The 22,892-nt window shown below is 44.2% G+C and overlaps 1 protein-coding gene across 9 annotated transcripts; it reads right to left on the bottom strand.

Moving 5' to 3' along the window:
• Window positions 1-184: 184 nt before the first annotated feature.
• Window positions 185-20,999, bottom strand: LOC120900539 (sodium- and chloride-dependent GABA transporter ine). Of its 9 annotated transcripts, none has more exons than XM_040307658.1 (11): window positions 20,814-20,999; window positions 12,677-13,457; window positions 12,381-12,609; window positions 6,383-6,570; window positions 6,176-6,310; window positions 2,586-2,808; window positions 2,242-2,509; window positions 1,832-2,173; window positions 1,420-1,761; window positions 1,176-1,352; window positions 185-1,110 (listed from the first exon to the last, which is right to left on the bottom strand). In XM_040307658.1, exons 2-11 carry the CDS (start codon window positions 13,110-13,112, stop codon window positions 796-798), a joined length of 2,655 nt encoding a protein of 884 aa, XP_040163592.1. In that variant the 5' UTR covers window positions 13,113-13,457; window positions 20,814-20,999; the 3' UTR covers window positions 185-795. The 9 variants fall into 9 exon arrangements, with proteins under 9 accessions (XP_040163592.1, XP_040163596.1, XP_040163593.1 ...); XM_040307662.1 differs by having other exon boundaries at window positions 12,677-13,327; XM_040307659.1 differs by having other exon boundaries at window positions 20,874-20,999.
• Between the last annotated feature and the right edge of the window lie 1,893 nt (window positions 21,000-22,892).

The following is a 22,892-nucleotide window of genomic DNA, read 5'->3' as shown; positions in this document are numbered from 1 at the left end:
GATTGAAGAGGAATATCTTAAGGACCATGATGAAGGCTAAATCCATTGTTCAGGGATAACACATGATCAGGAGCAGTTTCTTTCCGAAATAGGTGCAACTCTAAATCGGCTCCAGGATTGGGATAAATTCAGTATCATCTCCTGCAAGTAGTACCTGGAACGATCCCCAAATAATAAGACACCCTTTAGTATTCTGACTTTATTACGTTCCAGAAACCGAGCCTAGCCGGGCTTTACAAATATCGTACATCTTTTTATTCGTTCTATTCCTAGGCCACGACTAAACTTGGTTTGTCACTGAAGAAATTAAAACATTAACGAACGATTCCGAATTCTCTACACAACCATCGACGAAGCGGCAAGCTCTTGGAGCCTGCACGATATTACACGCTAGTAGAAAGAAAGAAAGCCTAGTACAATGATTGCCCAGGTAACGACGCCCCAAAACGCTAGACTCGCTCATTGGCTCGTATCGCTGCCAAGAGCAAACAGGCATGAACACGGCATCGTAGCGATCGTGCCTCGATCGTCTACGGATAATGGATTAGAATGGTGCCTTTCACGACGAATGCACGATCACGTGCTCACGCAATATGGTAACTAAGTTTGGGGTGGATGGTGGTGACACACTGTTTGTAACTAAAATTATTGAGTTGTCTTTTATCCGCACACGTTGGGGTTGGGGGTTTGCTGTGTTTTTTATCTGTAATGCTAAACAATTACCTAGAAATGGGTTAAATTTTCCAATGTTTTGTTTGTCATTGGTACGATCAACGGTTTTTGCACCAAAGGGGATCATCGCGTATCGCCGTTAGAGTTTGAATTCTGTGGACCGTTAGTGGTTGGAGGAGGACTGTTAGTATTGGTGGTACGCAGCATTGGCTCGTCTTGTGATTGCTGATGTTGCTGTTGATGCTGCTGTTGCTGCTGCAGCTGTGTGTACTGTAGATGTCCGGGAGGAGGCGGCTGCAGTATGAGCGGAGCACCGGATGTTGACTCCACGATTGTCATTTCCGGTCCCAGTTCCTCATCGGGAAAGTCATGATCGCAATGATGTTCACCACATATCTTACACTCGTAGATGTTTGGCTTCAGTGTGTTTAACAGTTTCTGCAGAAGAGATCAAGGTTAAATTACTCTCAAGTTCTACACGATCACGCCACAATTCCGCCTACCTCGCCGAACGTATTGCCCTCAGCGCGAACGATCTGATACACGGCATAGGATGGAATGCAAACCAAGGACGCGGAGGCAATGGTCCATCCAAGCCCGTGGGCCCAGCCCGGATAGTGATACTTTCCGTTGTGATACGTTGGCGCTTCGTAGTTGATCAAGCTAAATATCCACAGTGACTGGAAGAGCATAGAACAAATGAGTCAAGTCTTACAGTATTCCCCCGAAAATCCGCTTGAAACTCACGATCAACAGCAGTGGGACAGCGATCAGCAAGCAGAACCGCAAATAGAACGACGGATACCGACCCGTCATTTGCTTCACGTTCTTCGACAGCCGATTGATGCCATAGAACCAGGCGATCGCGATTGTCTCAAAGAAGGCCAGAAACATGATCGAAACAGACGCCGCATAATGATCGATCAGCTGGAAGAAGTAGATCCCGCCCTGTATGAGATTGGGCAGCCCGGCAAAGAACGAGACGACGCACACGATCAGCACCAGCAGCTCGTGGTAGACGAGCTTGCGCTTGATCCACCGCGGAAATCCATCCTGTATTGAGGTAACCACAACTTCGACGATCGCGAACTGGAGAGTGTAAAAAGAGGAAGTTAATTTAAAGAACAGGCTTCCAATAAGTCACTCTCAGTGATCCTACCTGACTGTTTAAACCCAAGCATAGCAGCATGAAGAAGAACAGTACGGCCCACAGCTGAGCGGCCGGCATCTTCGCCAATGCCTGTGGATACACCACGAAGATCAACCCGGGCCCACCGCTGATCACGTTCTCGACCGTCGTGTTCTGCTCGAGCGCTATGTTCCCAATCGTTGCAAAGGCAAAGATGCCAACGAGCAGACTGGTGATGGCATTCACAAACGACACTGCCAGCGTGTCGTGCAGGATGTTGTTGTTGTACTTGTTGTAGCTGGCGAACGATATCATCGAACCGAACGCGATACCGATTGAGTTGAAGTTCTGCGCTGCGGCATTGATCCAAACCTGCGAGTATGAAGGCAAGATTGTGATTGTACGACTCCAGGATAAGCTGACTTCAAGACTGTACTCACGTTAGCCCTACCCAGCTCCTCCCAGTTCGGGCGGAAGAAGTAGTGCAGTCCCTTGTCCGCTCCTTCCAGTGTGAGTGAGCGGCCAAGAAATACGACAATCAGCACAAACGGCAGGGTGGCGGTAAGGTAGCGTACTTTCGCCGACGATTTGATCGACTTCCAGATGGCAAAGTACACCAGTATCCAGGCACAGACCAGGCACGCTACCAGCTCCCAGCGCATCGCACCCGGATACTCAATGCCGTGGCTTATCTGAAGCACTTTATTTCTGTGGAAAAAAAACAGGCAAAGTTTAAATGGATATTGAAGAAGCCTGAGTCCGAGATCGATGTGCGATGGCTTACTCGAAAAACTCCTCCGTCGGTGTGCGGGACATGTCGGGGCGCGTCAGGTTGTGCTTCAGGCGCTCCGGTATCCAGCAGTCCGGTGTGTTCCAGCGGTGCGAACAGTCCGTCCACGGGAGCTCCGGCCGGAACGAGGTGAAGAAGTAGTAGATTGCGTACGCAATGATCACACTGTAGTACGTGGACATTAGGAATGAAACGACCACACTCGCCAGACCGGTACCTTGGGTAAGGATGAATAAGAATAGGTTTGATATTTCGCTACTTGATGTTGGTTTAAACATCTAATTTCATAGACAAATGGTTATGATCCTCGATTAGCAAGTCGCCGAAGACGTCAGGGAATCTATTTAGATTTAGTATATATTTTTGGATCAGTTACAAGAGTCGTTCTCCCATTTTTAATTGGATAACGATCAAAATATATAGACCACAGATGGAAAAGGTATAGGCAATCACGAAAGGAAACTTCTGAATAGGCTGGAGACATGTTTTGGTAATTAACTAGTTATATTTAGTCTTTAGATGTACCCACAGTAGTATTTGAATATAATAATCATGCCCCATTGTAGATTTGAACTTAATACTGAACATTTAACGATACTGCCGCATATATCGAGGAGTTTACATGATACTTGGTAGTTGTTTGTATTTTGTAATATAGGATCATTGACAAATTGAGTCACTGGTTCACGTAACTTCTTATATTCAGTTGTACACAGTCAATTGCATTTCAACAGCTATTTTGTTCATCTTCGAAATTACCTGATACAATTACTCTAGCTTAATTTTAAACATCAATTTTAAAGGCAAACAAATCACAGACAGTCAACCATAATAATGCATTAATCAAGGCTTTGGCCGACTACAACTGTTGTACTTAAGAAGAAGAACAAAAAAGGGCTCAATTGCCCAACAACATTAAATACCTCAATGGACCTCGTAAAAAATCCACTTTGTTGTGTGCCACATATATAAAATCATGTTGCCGTTGCATGTGCCTATTATGGCTCAAATCACAACCCACAAAACCGGCCGCCCTGGTACGCGTGTATGCGTTTTTTATATCCACTGCAACTGCAATCACACCATGATCTAATGCCATTTAGAATGCATTTTTGTTCCGTTCTCTACCATTCGTGTACGCAAAGCCGGATTCGGATGACAATTGTCAAGGGGGGGGGGGGGAGGGGGGAGCGGGAGCAGGAAAGCATTGTTATGAAACGATGGCTCTGATTACAGACGGCACGCGGTGTCATTCGCGTACGTTGCGCAACAGTCGCCACGTGGTGCGTTATGGTGCGGAAATGCATGGCCATCTAATTAATGCGTCCGATTGCAGTGCAGTAAATCAAAAGGCTTCTCTGTTCTTGCCATTTCCTTCCTGAGGGTCGGATGCATCAGCGATGCTATTAAATTATCATTAAAAAAAGCTGCTTCAGTTCGGTACGAGTGGCGATCATCAAGCTGTTCCCAAAGGCAGAAGAAGCTTCATTAAAAATCAATTAATTGAAACGCGCTGTTCAATATGGGATGGAGATGACCTAACGGCTTAGAATCGTGTGTATTTTTTCAACGCTATTTTTAAACCTTTAACCATTCTCCACACCTTAACCTAACTCAATAATGCAACAACCACATTCCCAATTGCTGCTGGCTGCTTGTTTTTATCCTCCCTCACTCAACACGCTGTAGCTAAAATGGTATTTAAATTTTCATGATTTATTGTGACAGCTTTCCCCGTAAGTATAGGGGGGTTGCTGGCGCAAACAAAACAATGCAAATAACCGTTTAACTGCTCGATTAACCACCGGATCATGTCTACCTCCCTTTAAGTCCGTTAGCAGCGAACTCCCTTATCGATCCCCCCTCCCCCTCTTCACAGTCGCATTGCGCATGCATTATTTATCAATCACAAGATATGGACGATCGATCTGGCGCGGGTGCTAATGAATGATTTATTCAGCTACGCGTGATCGCCATCTTGCCGGTGGTACACAAATGGGCGGTCCATCGATCGTAACTTGTTCCTGGTTAGTGTGTCTGTGCATTTTTTTTTTACTTCGCCTATCCCTCTCTTACTTCTATTCGTGAAGGCGTAAGACAGTTAAAACGACCGTTTATTAAAACCAGGTGCCAAGCTGTCTGCGTTGACTGCCCACCGTTAAGCATCGATCTGGTGAGGCGTACGATTCAACAGCGATTATGTTAAAACACGATCACCAGTACGCACACTTTCGTTTTGCACCGTGCCGCTGCGCGCCAACGGCCATCGACCAATGATTAATGATTGACACTTCACTGCCGTACTCAGCAGCCACGCTGCGAGGGGGCTGTTGGTCATTAGCATAAATAAATGCGACACCGTCACGACACCGTTTAGTTTGCTACTGCTGGTACGATGGGAGGGGATGGAACGGTTGCAGATGCAGGTAAAGTGCATTCCATCGCAGTTAACAAGTGTTGATTTTTACAATTCTTCTTTAATAATTGTTCCATCAATCAACGGCTGATTGTTGTAAGTGTTGACAATGTGCTGTCGGAGATGCTCTTGTCTAAATGTGGAGAACACTTAGGCAAGATGATTGATCGTGTCCAAAATGACTAAATGAATTAAATACAGCACAAACAACTTCTTTAAGCAGTCATTAGGGATGAATTTAAAGCTAACATGGAGAATTTTGGTTAAATTTATTAATGAAGAATAAAATGAAATGAAATTATGAAGCATTCAACCAACCAAAGGTTGATGTTCGGTAAAATTAGTAAATAATTTCCTATAAAATTAAACCTTTTTAAACTGTTTAACATCTTTCAGAGAGCTTCAGAGAGCAGATTAGGATAGAAAATAATGTTCAACAATTCGTTTATGTTTGGTTTGGTGCATGAAAAAGGCAGTTCAATGATTTTAAATAATAAAAACAAACCAAACAAATACTTGCTGCTACCTCTATTCGCTCCTCCAGTTGGAAGCTCTGTGTGCATTTATAATTGATTACTGTAATCCATTAGCAAACTTGTAAACCACGAGTTTCGCTTGTCCCCACCAAAGCAGGAAGCTCTGTGCAAACACATTTCTTGTCCCGTCGTGACATCACCGAACCGCCTACCCAGTCAGAGCTATTTCACGCCACTGTTCCCGGAGCGAGATCAAGCGGTAAGGTTCGGTCGAGATTTATAACCCAACTGACCTCGGTCTAGGGTCGAGCAGAAGCGGAGGTAAAGCGCTAGGGAGGAAGAAGGGAATAAAGTTCTCCAACTGCTGAACTCACTGATCATTAGTGCTCCCGGTTGGTTTGCCATCCGAGCGTGCCATTAATGAATTGAGCCGTCATTCACAATTTAGATTTCCTCCCGCCGGCAGCCCCTGTGTGCCGGCTTCATTCATAAACCGCTGGCAGCGCAGCTTTATTTGCGTTCATTTTTTAAGTGCACTGTTGACACAGCCTGCTTAATTGGGTGAGGTTTTTGGGGGAGAAATTAATTCTAAATTTAACGACCGCCTGTCAGCACATCGAACGACTCGCGCTAGCTGCAAGCGACGAACCCTTTGTGTAGTGTGACATTTATGGTTTAACATTGCTACCTACCTTTAAACAGTGGACAGAGCTGCCCTAGTGCACCGATCGGTCCGCGGCCCGTATACTGGCCGACGGCCAGCTCCATGAACAGCATGGGAATTCCACAGATCAGCAGAATGATGAAGTAGGGCACGAGAAACACACCTACGAAAACGGGAAGAGGGGCCGCGTTAGAGGGTCAATGCTACTGCGGGCGGTGCTGGTGTCGTTTGTTACCTCCTCCACTCTTGTAACACAGATACGGAAATCGCCACACATTTCCCAGCCCGACCGAGTATCCGATGCAGGCCAGCACGAACTGCATCTTGTTCGCCCAGTGCTGCTTGCGCGGTTTGAGATTATCAAGATCGGATTCATCCGACATGCCGCCGTAGCTTTCATTCTCGTACGTTTCATCGGGTGGACTGCAAAAGAGTGGTTGGAAGAGGATTAATAATAGTTTCTTAGTAGCGAAAAATTGACAAAGCCTTATTTTAAGTTATTTTTGAAGATTCACAATGAAATTAAGATCACAAATTAGTCGCATCAACATTGAAGCATAAATTAAGACCTTGAGGCGCCAATAGAATGACTATTTAGCATCTGCAGTCTAAATGTTAACCTAACTGCCCAGGTTTAAAGCAGCCAAACCATTAAAGAAAACAATATTCAAACAACAAACACGAAACGTTCTCCCTTGTCCGGCGCACACAAGGTGTCAAAAGACTTCCTGTTATCACATAACCAAAAGCGGATTTGGAGCACTTTTTTCCCCTACCACTGTTTGAACGGGGATAAGCTCACTTCCTGCTTTGCTGGGAGCATAATATCGGTTTTTGGATATTCAGCACCTTCCACCGGCGATCGTGTTGCGCAAACTAATTAACATCGTTCAAACTCACACACACACGAGTACAAACAACACGGCGCAAGGTCGCAGAACCCCGAAGCCTCCACCGAAGGGATGTAATTTCAGCCCGTATCAGCAAACGGCTATCGTATGTCTCAACATACCTTCGCATTCGTTTATTTGGTCTGGTAGAAGTGTTAATCAATCGAGTCGAGCATTACACCAAGTGAATTACACGATCATTATCGTTCATCGCCAAGGATAGCAATAAATATGATACTGTGATCTATTTTGGATGCCGGACAATCTTATTTACCAATCGTTTACATACGACTTTTTTGGGAAATGTTGGTCCTCATCATATGATTCACATAATTAGCGCTCTTCACTGACATGAAAAGTCTTTCGGGTCTTCATCGTCTGCGTGCCGTTTGTGTGAGTATACAGTAAAAGCATCAAAATTCAGCCGTTTCTAAATGAAATGACGGAAATGAACAATCATCGTGACATACTACTAGAACCATCGAAATTGAGAACGATCGGGTTTGTCCGAGAGGAATGCCATCGAGGAGTTGTGTTTCGTGAAATGATATCTTGCACAATTCCAGACCGTTTGCGGTTTGTGCAATGAACTTTTGGAGATGAGCGAAATGTGGTAAAAGTACGTATGAGTTCGTTTAAATACAATTGTTCATTGTGCTCTAAATGTGCCGCCATCAGCATGCCAGGAACGCCTTTTCTCATCATCCGTTGCAAAAATGTAACCATTTTGTATGAGACATAAATCTAACAACATATCTATTAAATGCTTGACTGTCTGGACCAAGACAAACACAACGGAGGCAGAGTCTACGGACGCTTGAACATGCGAATGCTTAAAGATCAGACGCTGCTTGGTCCTCCTAATCTTAATCCATCATGAAAAGATGCACATAAAAGTTAGACACACGTGTTCCTCATCTCTGGACGGATGTTGTATGCTGTCAACAAACCTAGCAAAGGTCACTGATTATAAATTTCTTTAACATTTGCTTAAATGCTTATCTCTTTTACGAGCAAATCGAAATTATCTCACAGGCACTGTTTGAGGATTCGTGTTGATCACTTAAAACTCAACTTTTTTTTTGGTAGCCTTTGCTTCACTTACTCTCCAATGTATCTTCGCATCATGACCGGACTATTCGGATAGCTCGGTATCCCCGTCATCAGGGGCGTTCTATCCGTCGATCCGGGTGTTCCATTCGCTTGAACAGGCATTTTTAACGGATGATGATGCTCGATCCTTTCAACGCCATTAGCCGTAGGCTCTAGCTTGCAGCCGCCCTGCACACTCATTCTGAACACGTATGTATGGGTGTGCTTTGAAAAGTTGCAAAAACTCTCACAACACTACACCATATTCACTTCAAAGCGCGACAAGTGATACACTTTGTCTACCAGAGTTAAACTTTAAGCTCTTTTCCTTGGTCTGCCTGTGCTTGCAACAGTGATAGCACGACTGAGATCACGGGACACAACACCAAGGATCTTTAAATCACCACTAAGACCCCTTGATCCCTGATGAAACTGGATCGAAGCCTGGAGCGATTCGTACCGGTTCACGTTCCGGATCGCACTGAGTGGACTGTGCAGGCCCCCCGTGGCAACATCCAAGCTTTTGGGCGTTTTTTTTTGTTCCCTGCCACGACATGGCACCAGCCACCAGCCTTTCGGATGTGCAATACGGTCCATCAACGTCATATCAGGGCAGGTGATAATCGTCTGTGACAACAATGGTCGTGCCGGAGGAAATGTGGTCTGAATTCCATTTACGGTACAGTCGAAGATGGAGCAGCGCACGTGAAGATAGTATATTGAAATATAAATATTATTATAATAAAATAATGCATGGAACATTGACATCTTTTGATCGCATTAGTTAAATTTTTAAATTACTTAACAACTGATTTATGAAAATTCCAGCGCAACTCTCCAACTGCGCACTGTATTCTCGCTCGTGTAGATCACTGCTCGTTATCGCACTATATCCGATATTTATCATCCAACCGGACACTTTAATCGCCCAGCAAAGCAAACTGTCTCTTTCTGTGCGGCATTGGGCACGGAACGAGGGTAAGCGTGTGCGGCAGAAGGGGAAACTGGTCCGGCAACGTCAAGTACACGTTTGCGCACAGTGACACGCTAATGGTTCAGTTGGTTTATGACGATGGTTAAATATTTGTCCACCGAATTCACGGCCTTTGCCAAGCGACCGGCAGCTGCTGGCGGGAGATATGATTCGTGTGCCTTGAAATGGAGCAGCAGACACTGATACTGAGCTGTGCTGGCCGCAAAAAAAAACTACACAAACAAACCGAACGAAGCGGGCAGGTAATAAGGTTTAGTGTTTTACTCCCTTTTTATGTGGGGAAGAAAGGCCTATACGCGTTAATGACATCTCATAAGGATGTTTGCTAGCGTGCAGGCTAACAACATCTGTGCTGCCAATTATGCAATAAAAGATTGTTTTTGTCATTGGCTTTCTTTTGGAGTGGAGATTAGAGAAACAATAGCTTTTATGAGGTACAATAGCAATTGATGTGTACCTGAGCAGGAACACATTCAAACCATTTTCAGGCATCTTTTATCATGATATTTCAATATTCTACTGTTTTATTGTATATCGGTACATTGCCCTATTACTCGAATAACACGAATAACATTCTTGGACCCATAAGGTTTTTATCATAAATTGTTGAAGGTTTATTTTATTAGTTTGAATTATGTTTTGCTAAAAGCTAGTCAGTTTTTTTCAGCACTCAATGTCAGCTTTGTATTTAACTGTCACTTCTCAACAACACGGATATACGGACTGTCGGATAAACGGCATCCTACACTATCTGTATAATACATATAAAAGTCTGGCTCTTAGACACAAATATGTGAAAAAATCTTCCTAACAGATTAAGCATGATTTGTTTTTTCCCCCTAAATTAGTCAACATTATACAAACATCTCATATAAGAGTCATATATTGCATTAATTTACACGTAAAATGTTACATTTTTAGCTTCTCTACTTGTCATCTAATTAATCACAGCACTAGGAATAGCCATGGCTAACGTTTTAAATGAAAATCTGGAGGATTTAATGATAACATGTTGTAACATCAAATAAATTGGCATCGCTAGATGAAATATCTCCACAACTCCTTTCCAAAATAAAAACGTTTAGACTTGAGGAAAGAAACATAAACAATAAAATCTTGATAAACGCTTCTGTAACCCTTAATACAAGCTTCTCTTTTCCAAAGCCTTTGCGAAAACTAGTGATTAGTATGGTATGGGATTACAAAGCTAAATAATCACTTTCAAACTCAAAAAAAAGAATCGTGAGCCGCAACATACCATATAAAAATACATTATTCGCAAGTCAACAAGTGCCGGACTCATAGTACAGTCGTTAACTCGAACGATTTAAAAACATGCACGTCATGGACTCAAGCCTCGAATGGACCCGTGAGCCATGACTATCCTGCTATGGGGAACTCAATAAGTCACTGAAAACGAAGTCCATTAGAGTGCTTCAGGCAGGCCTGACCGACAAAGGTGGTTGTGCCAAAGAAGAAGAAGAAGAAGGAATGAAAGTTTGTATAAGTTCTCATAAGCATTGAAAGCCTATACATCACGGTATCACTGTGTAGAACTTTACGCCAATATGTTGATTGTCACCAAAAGCTCTAAAAGTATACAGAAAAACATAAAACTTTAGCTAAAAAACGGAGGCATATTCAATGCTCCAAATATTTATATGCTTAAAGTCGATTGCTAAACCAAACCTTATTATTTATTGAAAACATTTTAATGAATTGTACGTGCTTTACTAACTAAAAATGATAATAAAACTTCCAAACGATTTGTATGAAAATTTCTCCCAACAATGATGCTAATAACATTTTCCCTTCTTTATCCTCTTTGCGGATTTACAGAAGCCGGGAACGAAAACTATTAAAGCACCACCCAATAGTCTTATTAGAATGTATAAAACATCCATTCAACGTCAAATTCACTGCTCAAGAACAACGAGCGTCTGATTCTTGATTATGGTAAATGGGTTGTAGCAGTTGCCAACACAAATTTGAGTTTTACGATCTCAAAACACGCCTGTCAAGTGTCCTTTGTAGATCGTTTCCACCTACTAGTGTGATGCAAACCCTGTGATTCTTTCCATATGTTCTGCAATGCTACATGATTATTCGCACACTTTCCATCCCCCCACACAATCAGTGCCACATTTTGCAACAGACATAGTGCTACTTACTACTAACTGGGCCATTTTTCGAGTGCTGTCACCCCGCGCGTACCTTAAACCAGCGGGAGGGGGACCGGAGTGGCTAATCGAACGCAATTCCCCTGTACCAGCACATCCCCGCTGATGACAATTTCCTCAATTGAGCCGAACTCGGCTGAATGGATTAGAACGACACCGGACCGGGGAATGTTAGCCACAGCGATGCCTAAGCGACCTGGCGCGTGGAATGACCACGTCCACGCTCCATTCCGCCGGTGCCAATTTAATCCGCATAATTCACAGGGCACCGGTGGGAGGTGGAGCAGCTGACCTCATTCCGCCAGACGTGCGCAGAGACACTTTCCGAAACCTCAAACTGTCTCTCTGTCGCAGTGTGTGTGTGTGTGGGGACTCGGCGCAAAATGTGGGTTGACAAATTTAAGCATTCATATCAGACGGCAACGTGCCACGCTGTGTGCGATGAGATTGGGCTTTCGGTGGTCGCACGTTTGCGAGAGATTGATGCAGCCTGACAGCGCGGCTGCGCCTTATATAAACAGACGATTGTGGTAAACCACAAACTCCCGCTTTGCGGACAAGATTGGAGGTAATTGCAACTGTTTGACGCTCGCGCGCTCTCTCTCTCTGTCGTTGTCTGACTTCAAAAGAACTTGAGCGCTCCCGATGAGTTCGAAGGCGAAAACGACATTCTAGTACCTGCTTTATCGTACATTGTCAATGCTACTGCTGCTGCTGTCGAAAAAAGGTGCAGCATCGCTAACTCAATTTGATTCCATTATCCCTCAACAATTGTGTAATCTAGTAACGCACGGAACGCTGTTATCTGGGTCATTATTAAAGAAAGAAATGCTGCCTGTGCGTCACGCAATGGCACGCACGATCGCGTGTCGGGGCGTTAATCACTTTCCCTTGAATTGTATCCCTCTCCGTTCAGATGAAGAATCGGCTCAATTGAATAATTCTTCACCATCTCGCACTACTACGCACCATTTAGTGTGAGATAATGATCTTACGCGCTACCGTCAGGCACTGCGAGATATCTTAAGAGTAGTGACTCCAACCGCTCCTGGAGCTCCTGCATTACGAACAACTTACGTCGGTGGGTTAATCATGGTGAGCAGCTCGTTCGGTGAGTTCGGCACCCGCCGGATGACCATACGCCGCCCATCGGTCGATCCCATCCCGATCGACGCGAGCGATCGGATCGAGGTGGCATCGGAAAACAGCCGCGGCGTACCTCCGACATCGCTGAATATGTACGAACCGCTGCGGACGATCGTCGTTTGCGGCTGCTGCACATTCGCCAACCCTTGCGGATCGTTCGCTGTTTGGAGAGGATGGCATTGGTTTAAGATGGCATTTATTGTTACTGTGCACACACTCTGCCCTACCTGATCGTACCGATCGTAGACTGTTGAAATATTTCGGCTTCAAATACGTCCCAACGGGTGCCGTGGGCACTGTGATCGAGCTCGGTCCACTCGACAGCGAACCCTCACCAGGTTCTACCTTCACTATCGGGGCCCCATTCACACCACCACTGCCACTAGGGACCGTTCCACCTGGGTCTCCGATCGCTCCACCCGTCTGGCATGGTACGATCACAAACTTGCGCCCACTTGGGCCCACCGTCGGAAGTAAGGCCTTCGTTTCCTCACTACCACCGGCGGAGCTGCCCGGTGGCGATGTGTTGCTACCGCTGTTTAGCTTGCTCTGCTGCCGGAAGTTACTGTTGATGGCGGTATAGTGTAGATCGTTGATCGGGCGCCGATTCGGTACCGGGTTCACTGACTGTATTTCCACCTGGTTCTGTTCCTGCGTATCCATCGTTGGAGAAGCCGTGGGAGAAGCGAAGGAAACTACGGCCTACAGCAGCGCATGTACGCTTTTCACTCGTTTACTTTAAACTATACTATCACAGCAAGCACGGGGATCTCTCATCGATTGAGTTCGATCGACACGGACGCTCACGGGCCGTTATTAGCATTATTTCCGCGCACACACACGAGGTTCTGTTGCTCCAGTGGTTGGGATTGCGATCCCTATTGAGAAAAAGGCACACAAAAACACACCCACTCACAGTGACGGATTCATTTAGAGCAAAACAAATCACAAACTACGGCCAGCGGGATGGGATTGCAATAAATAAGCAACGAATGGTTCACGCCGTCCCTGCGAGACAATAGAATAATTTACACTTGAATTCTTTTACAACCCACCCTTCTTCTCTAGTGGGTAGAGAAAGGAAGGTGTAAACAGTAACAACACAGACACAGACACATATTTTTAAACTCTAAACACTAAACAGTGGCAATAACTTTACTGGGGAAACCTCTTTTTTAGAAACACCGTTTTTTTTTACGATCGCAGCGTGAGAAAAGGACAGAACGAGATACGTGTTCCGGTTTTGCTAAAAATACACAGCCAACATAATTTCCCACCATCCTTTCCCGAAACATTAAAAATACACTAAACCATTTCAATTTTTTTTTCTATTCCAAATAGTAACAACAGAAAGAAGTCAACCAACTGCCACGATCAGCCACAAAACGACATCAAACATCGCGACCCAAACAGGAAGAGGAGGAGAGGCTCTTTTTACTCAAAATATAAAAAATACACTATGAGTACGTTTATCACACTTACACAAACACACACACACACATACACAAACTCTGGCTACTCTGGCGCTACGCAGTTTCGGGCTGGCGGCCGCAAGTACATTAAATTCCTTTCACAGCGCGATCGTAAATCAGTGGCCCCCAAAGCAAATCCTCCCGAAAGCCAAAGCACAACAACACAAAACTTTTCTCTCACTCGAAAAAGTGTGCAGACGGGGTAAGACGGGTATAATCGGTCCGGTGGCGGTTGGGCACGCAAGTAATAGCAATTTTTACGAGTATCTATTGCCTGTTCTTAAATTGATACCGGCGCGGGGTGTAAATAATGCCAAAGCAAACAACACGGGATGGGCAAGGCGGCAATCAGTACAGTTGTGTGGTGCGGGTTTGAGTTGTGAAGTCGACCTGGTGGGGAGTGAGTTAAGGATTACACTTATTGAGTGTAAATTTATTGCAATCAGACGGCGGGTGACGTTTGATTAGGAGAAAGAGACAGCAAAAACAATGGATCTTTTTTTTTAGTTGATAAGATGATATAGGACAAATGTGCCAATAGAAAGGACACTGGTAGAAGTAAAGTTGTATTTAGATGATTTTAAAGTGCCAAAAAAGTACATTATTGAAATTTTCGAATGCATTGCAATCCACATGTGTTTTATCTTCCCAAAACCGATCACAATTATATTCATTTTTACTTAAACTTTCTTCTTTGATTTTACAGTAAATTAGACTTGTTAGAGTTTTAATTGTGGAAAAAACTGAAAGTTGCTTTCAGGATTAAAAAAGATAAACATTTCAAAGCATCTAACATCTAACTACATGAAAAAATAATTCAAAATTATCAAAACTGTAGTAAATAATAATTTATCAATTGCAGGTAACCAGCAAAGCAGAGCAGTAAATATAAAGTAAATACGAGGTAGGTAGAGCAGAGGTAAGTACTGTAAAATCTTACAGTAACTAAATCCGTGCACAGAACCTCTAAACACACCTTAAAATGTTTCCAGATAATATCTAGCTGAACTGCTCTAAATATTAATAACTGATCCTAAGGATCGCTTATTCTTATATGCTTAGCTTGTTTAGATATCTTGCAACTCAAAATATTCTTCTTCCCAGTCGGCTAAAAACATTTTTTGTCTTATTTTTATAATTTTAAACAATGAGGCTTTGATTTTTTAAACTTACTTCTCCTTCTGCATACTTTAATTAATAAAGGAATTTGTACTGGTCAAAACATTCACTACATGATCGTCCCTTATTTGTTTAATTTAAAACGATTTAAATCTCCTCAAACACTCTCTAACATACATCACCACCACTTCTTACTTCACATCCCACCGCAAACAACTTCCCAAAACGCGTAGGATGAGCATTGAAACAGAAATTCTTGTCGTGTTTTAACGATCGCTTGCATGCCCAATACGATCGCCGAACGGAATCGCAGCAATAATCGCGGCAAGGCAGCATAAAACGAATTTGTTGCTCGGAAACCTGGGAAACGATCACCGTCGTAAAACACGCACTAAAACTTGTGATGTGAAATACAAAGTGTTTCAAAAACACCGTTTCAAGACTACCCCAATAATCGATGATGCTGGGACGGACACACATTCGGTTGCAGCTCCAAACAGCTCAAAACTACACATTCTGGCCGCATCCTTGCGAAGATGCTCATCCCGTGCTCGAAACGTGTTGTTGGACTCATGCCAAACGAGACGTTCCCGGTGGCGGATGATGGCGGATCTGGCTGTGACAGCAAACAACAATCGCAACACTCGCCTACTTCAGTCGGAAGTGGGCCCCGCCGAAGTGGTATACCGTGTCGCGTGTATTGTCCGGATCAATGTTTACAAACACAAACACTCGTCGATGCGTTTTTACATAAGCGAACAGTGTTTACTAACTGCCCCACATTGCTTTGATGGTGGTTAGGAGCCTCTCCTCGCATTAGACCTCCTCTTAGAACAGCCGGGGAACCTCCCAAAGGTGAATTTCTTTAGAGCGTTCGGCGTTTAATCGACCCCTTTGGCGTTCGTCCAGTTGCTGATAAGATTGGAAACACTCAACTCAAAAAGGGCACGTGAATCCCATCGGCGTGTGTGCGTGCGTGTGTTTATATGGTCGGTGTTGGCGTTTGATGGACAGTTTTTAATGGCAACACCCTTGACGCTTCTGCTTCGAGCTGCTACTCACAGCTAGCTTGACAGCGATTTGATTCATTTCTTGGCACACTTTTCTGCACCACTGCCGCCGCCCTGTACGTGAAACAACGTTATGCAGCTGCCCTTATCAAACTGTGTTACGTAAAGGTTTGCCCGAGCTGGAATCCATGTCCAGGTCAAGCCACTATCTACAGCAAAACTATGGTATTTGCTCTAGTGCCGGACCCGGGCGGATTACTGCAGCTGGAACCTGGGCTTCTACTAGTAAAGCTGTTTACAACTAGCTTCAATTCTCCTTAGGCTATAAAATGGACGTGCAATATACGTCGGTTTGAAGTCGAGGTTTTGTTGAAATAATTTTGCTTCATGAAATAGTGATGTAGCAATAAGAAATGATTATCACCACAGTGTAATAAATAAATAAATAATACATGATTGTCTAAAGTTGTTAATAATCGACTCAAAAACTGCTATAGACGAACCGAAATTGTTATAAATTCTAGAATCTTGTTGTGTAGAACTTATCAGATGCTGGAAACATATCGAATTCATGAAAGATATAACACTGCAAGATCTTGACCTAGACTTGATGACTTCTCCATAGGCTCTAATAACACTATTTTGGAATCTATGTCTAAGTGTTTGTAAGATTATGGGTCGTAACGAAGAAGAACATAAGTCATCATCAGAATCATCAGAATGTCAGAATCAGATCGATAGAATCATCAAAATTCAATAAGAAAGGCTCCAGTCCTATTGCTTCAGATGATTTCATATATCCTAAAAGTCTTTAGTAAATTCGTTGAAGTGCTTGAGTCGCTCTTGTATTAGAACCATTAAAATCATAGACAAGACTACGATTTGAAATCTCTTGTAATCAAGCCTTTAAAAGAATAATAACCTGCTACATAATGAGTATTTGAATGGCAGTATTCCAGCATATAATAGTTTATTTCGGTAAAAATAGAGCCTTAACAATTTATGACATTTTATGTGTCAAAATCAATAATTCCTAATTATGAAAACAACGAATCATTTTTGTTCGTTCATTCGTTCTAACCATTGCTTGATGTTCTATGAAAATTGAATATATATTAGGAACTGGAGTATTGTAACATCTTCATAATAGGGCTTTTAGTGCACAAGAAATCCTATAATGGCCAATGAATACAAAATCCTTCATTCTATTTTCGTAGAAATCGTAGATTTTGTATAGTATTGCCTGTTCAACATCAATCCCTTCATGACATCATCAAGAAATATGCAACTTTGACCAAACATGACGCAGTCATGCCCTAACCATTTTAATCGAATTCCAAAATCACTTATCAAACATAAAATGATTCACCCAATACCTGTGACGCCAAGCAAAAGTCATCGTCACTTATCACGCCTTGCCCCGAACTGCCAAACACGTGCGACAACGCCTTACGCGATACGAGTGCTACTAGTGTGTATCGATAAACAAGTATTCCTCCACGGAAAAGAAAACTCCTTCGCAAACCCTCACAACAAAGAGCGACAAACCGACGGGTCTGTGTTGTGTACGAAACCCGAAGAGAACCGTCCCTGCCCGAAAGTGGTTTGCAATAGCAGCGAGACAATCTTTTCCCTTCACATCCGTCAGATCCATCAACCAACCCCAGCTGGGAGGACGGTGTAGGTTCGCAGCCGTGTCAAGTTCGTGCGCTGGTGACCACATCTGGTCCCGCAACCACAAACCACGCAACCAATCAACGCTCTCTGCCCGCAGTGACACCGTTCCGTCATCCACAACAACAATAGCCAAAGCAGCAGCAGCAGCAGCAGAAGAGATTGGCTAATTTTAGAACAGTGCTTTAGAGACAAGATAAACCATAGAAAGTCGAACAAAACAAAAAAGTCATTTAAACGAAACACAATGCCGTCTGGGAAGTCACGGCAAGGGAGGGAGTGAAACGAAGACACATCAACGCTATCAATATCCCGAACCAGACAGTTTTTTCGCGCGCACGTTCGTGATCTTGGGGAATGGTTTGTACTGGGGTTACTACTGGCACATCGTGTGTCATATGTGTGCGTTCGTGATCTTGGTGCAGGTGGACAACAGATTACATTATCTCTCTCACTCTCTATACTACTGGTGCAGACTTGCAATGGGACGTTAAGCGGAGACCTCCTCATAATAGGACATGCGCCAGTGTCTTAGTGATAAGAGCCACACTCCACTGACTGATATCCTCACAGATAAGTGATGAGGCCTAGACAGGCTAGCGTTACACATTTCATGCAAACGAGTGAGGTCTTGATCAACATTACTGGTACTGAGGAGCTCCAATTCTTGTTTGTATATATATACTAATACACCAAAACATACTTCAACAAAACAACATTCTTGAGGATCAAGTTTAGAATTGTCTTCCAATTCCCCTTTGCTCGTTAAAAAATCACACACATAGCTCAACCGACAAGAATTCCCCTGGGTTTTAAAAACAAAAAAAAAAAAACAACCATTAATCTTTACGCTGGACGGTAGTGGCCCGGGCACTGGACGACGGCTTTTGGAATTAAACTTCGCATTAATCTTTGCACGCACATCACCGCCGTTTTTGTCTCACAGCACTTTTACGCCCCAAAACTCTCTCTCTCTCTCTCTCGTGCGCACATACGCTGTGGTCACACCGGCCATCTACACACACACACATTCGCACACACGCACAGATCAAACGAGGAAGAAGCAGCAGCAGCAGTAGCACCATTAATTAGAACATTGCTGCCGATGACATGACCGCGCGCGCGGGTGTGCTGTAACTAACGTATCTCCCGCGCCACACTCGTCATTCCGCACAAGGGGTAGTAGGGTCGTACTAAAACCCACCCCGTTCAATAGTGTACTACTGTACTATACTACCGGGGGGTTCCGATGTCACGATGAGGTTGTAAGAATAGTCCGTTTAGATGCGGTGGCGGAGCGTCGGACAGTCGCACGGCTCTCGTACCGGTGCACGTACTTTGGTGTAAAACAAATACCCGCTGGTCACTAATTTTCATGCCATAATTGACATTAATTTATACATCGCGCTACACACCGAAAGGGGCACAGGAGGGGGATGGGGGACTGAGCCACTAACACACACAGACACACTTGGAACACTTTGGCGAAACACTTGAACTTCACACACCCTCTCGGTGGTGTGATCTATTTTTCCATTTCATTATCACGTTCACGCGTATTCACGGTATTCGTAATCCACAGTGATAGCGAGCACACACACACACGCCGAATACATACACACATGATATCACTGTGTTCACCTTGGGTGCATCTCCGACGTCCGTTGCAGCACAACGATTATGGAGCGAGCAGGCCAAGCTTAATTAGTTGCAGTAGGCGCTGTGTTTTCAACTGTCAAATTTTCACATCCAGGGATCACCGCCTTCCTGTGCTGTGCTGCTCTATACTTCCCACACTTTGATTTTTTTGTGCGCTCTCTTTCTCTCTTTTGTCGTTATTTCCTAATTTTATGAAACGCTTTTTTTCAACACATCATAAAACGATTTTTAGCGTTCTCTTTCTTACTTTCTACTTCGCTTCTCTTAAAGCGGGGCCTCCTCTTAAAGGCGTCCCACAATCGTTTGAAGTGTGGCACGATTTGCCGGGCAAGATTTTTTTTATTATTACCACTTTTTCACTTTTCCACTTTGTCACTAATTCTTTCGCTCAAAATTTACGCACGCGCACGCTTTGCGCCCCTAATCACGCACAAACACACAAGCACCCACCGGGCGGGGGTGCGTGTGGTGTCGGTCCGATTGTCCGTCCGGCCGGTGACACAGTGTCACACGGTGCCATCTCATCTTGAGCGCATCACGAAGACTGTCGACCCGGACGCCGTCGACCCGTCCATCACGGCCCGGACGCGCGCTCGCGCGGCTCAATTGATGGGCACACACACACCCACAGCCGAACGCCGAGTGACACGACCGTGAAATCGGACCGCCGTTTGGCGCTGATAATCGGCGCACGCATGCACACACACACCAACAAAAAATGCTAAGGGTTAATTATGAGGAAATAAGAAGGAAACACGACGAAACGCACCGTCTTAAGAGCGAAATACGAAATAGACGCCGACGAGACGACGTGTGATGGAACAAGATGCTGAGGAGAAACCGACACGGGCCCGAAAGGCTACCTGTTGATCTTATCCGCGTCGGGTTTAGATGAGGAGGATCGTGCCGAAACAATTCACACGCACACAAACACGCACTGATTTTTAAGACTGCTTTCGAGGGAAGAAATTAATGGCTATTACTAAGTGAAAGATCGAGCCAAACTCCCCTCGGGTAACTCGCGACGCGACAAGGAACCGGTTCACACACTATCCGATGTCAGGTGAGACTGCTGAGCGCGGAAGTCGTAGCGATTCGTTCGTTCGTTTGCCAGCAGGAGAGACACACGAGACTGCAGAGGTTTGGTTACCGCTGTAATCTAATCGAACCGTCTTATCAATCACTCCCTGTGCGCTGGTCTGCGTACCGTAATGCCTTTTTGACTCATACCTTCGATGTGTCTTGTGCGGTGTTGCCTCAAGATGCCTCAATGGGGCTCTTTTTTATCAGCCTCTACCTACAGTACCTTACCACGGTAAAGGTAATGTCTTCCTGCACGGCTCTTATCATCGTTCGCTGTGTAAGTGCAAGGCGCGTGTTGTGCCGTCTTACCACTGCATGGCCATTACCCATCAGCTCTGCTCACAAACCTGATTGAACCAGTGGGGCAAATGGGGCAGGAATCCCGCACAAAACCCCCAATAACTCACGATCAGCACGATCCGTCCCGGGGCTCGGTTCCCCGGTTTGCTATCGCGCCGCACTCGAACGAAACAATCGACCAACTTCCAGCAGCAGCAGCAGCAATGAACCAGCCGCAACGGCAACAACCGACAGAGTGTGCACAATCGCTTCCAGCCCGGCGCGAGGAAGGCCCGCCCGATCGAGATGCAGCCGCCATCATTCATGCTCCCCCCCACGCTTTGTGGGCAACCCCCTTGCGGGGAGGTGATTTTTGCTGTGTGCGATGTGCGGGAGAGTGTTAGTTGCTGCGTACATCAGGCGACAAATTGTCTTCCAGCTGTAGAGAGCGATTGAAGCGATGATTGTATGTGAGTGTGTGACGGTAAACAGTGGAATAATGGAAAAAAGGATGCTACTGAATCCTGAATTTTTCAATGCTTTATGATAAAATGTATTTTAAATAATGAAAAAACATATTTTTTTTAGCTAAACGGAATTACTAACAAAAAATTCTAACGCCTGGTGTCGACGTTTTTTTGTGCAGAACTGTAATGACACATGATCTAGTAGTTTTCTCGCTCCATTACTCTCTCTCACTCTTGCACTTTCTCTAGTTGCTTAGTGAGTGTATGTGTGTGTATCTCGTTCTATTGTTGCTTATTTTACCTTTTATTATAGTTTTGCTTTTTGATTGCTCTGCTCTCTCCCATTTTTTTTGCTCTTTTCTGTTTTTACTCTCTTTTTATTTTATAATTGATTGGCTTTTATTAGTATTGGGCAATGTTCTACCATTTAATTTAATACTTTTCTTTTACACATAATACAAGCGCTCCAAACAAACGTTGTGTCATTTTTATTGTTTTCTAAATACCTTTTATTTTTATTACATTCATTAGCAAATGAGCTCTAGCTCAACCCGGGGTACGAATTATATTACCATGCTAACGCTGAATTGAATAGCTTTGTTTTGCCGAGTTTTTTCTTTGCAAAACTTATCAGCAAAAACACATTTCAACACTCCCTGCACTCCCTTACTTCGCTTTACTGTACAATACATGAATTTTAATCACCAAACAAACATACATGCCACTGGGTACGCTCAACGCTTATCATTGCGTTGTTTATGCTCATAAATAAAGGCAGCTTTCAAATTAAATCGCACACACAAACCGCTCACATTCACATGGGTCGGTACGGCCTATCACAGGGGGAAAGTATTGTTTTTAGAATTGAAATTGAAGAGACAGAGGGATGAAGAAAGGAGTCGAAAACGCTTGTTTGAATCAATCAAACAGAAATTCTAGATTAGTAAGGTTTTTTTACACACAAAAATCAATCTCACAGACGAATTCAGCATGAAAAATTATCACTTTTTTGTTCTGAAAATTATCTCCACGTCCCAAATCAATTAGAAGTTATTATGTAAAGTTTAAAGTCTCAAAACAGCTATCTTGAGCCAGGAAGAACAGAAATATAATGGCAGAAAGTCATCAATCTCCATTACCTGGCCGGTACATCATGTCGGTGGTAAATCTGTCAACGGAGCAACCGTTAAACAAACGTCTAGAGCCCGAGCATCATTCCCCCATGTCCCACCATGTCATCATCAGCGACAATCACTTCCAGCACGCCCGGAAACCCCACCACTTGAGTGGCATTGAGCGGGGAAGGAAAAAGTTTTCTTGCTCCGGTTAAATTACTTAATTGCCATTTTCCGTTTTTCCACACAACAGACGGTGAACAATTAGCATACGGTACGGTATGCACGTCCTCATTACCCAAACCAACCCGTGGACGGTAGTCGGTGAAGGTGAAGAAGGGAAACGGGGGAATAAAACCTTCCCACAAGACCTGGCCGGCTTAATAGAGACATAGTCCTCCTGCCACCAAACTCGCCACGCGGCAGAGAACGTCGTCATTTGCACCCGGCTGGCCGGTCGTTCCGAGTCGACGTCGGCTGTCGTCTTCGGATGTTACTCATTTTCTGCAATCTACAATTCAAATCGTTCTTCTTTTTATTCCACCTTCCTGTCCTATTCGCAGGC

The sequence above is a fragment of the Anopheles arabiensis genome, chromosome 3 (genome assembly GCF_016920715.1).
Source record: "Anopheles arabiensis isolate DONGOLA chromosome 3, AaraD3, whole genome shotgun sequence".
Classification (NCBI taxonomy): domain Eukaryota; kingdom Metazoa; phylum Arthropoda; class Insecta; order Diptera; family Culicidae; genus Anopheles; species Anopheles arabiensis.
Note: the sequence above shows the minus strand (reverse complement) of the source record. Positions and strands in the feature narration are given on the sequence as shown.

Excerpts from the sequence above, each read along its gene's own strand:
- LOC120900539 (XM_040307658.1), bottom strand. The coding sequence starts at position 13,112 with ATGGATACGCAGGAACAGAACCAGGTGGAAATACAGTCAGTGAACCCG. Across the intron at positions 12,610-12,676 it reads TCTACGATCGGTACGATCAG|CGAACGATCCGCAAGGGTTG; the intron begins GTAGGGCAGAGT and ends CTCTCCAAACAG. Across the intron at positions 2,809-6,175 it reads GCTCTGTCCACTGTTTAAAG|GTACCGGTCTGGCGAGTGTG; the intron begins GTAGGTAGCAAT and ends TCCTTACCCAAG.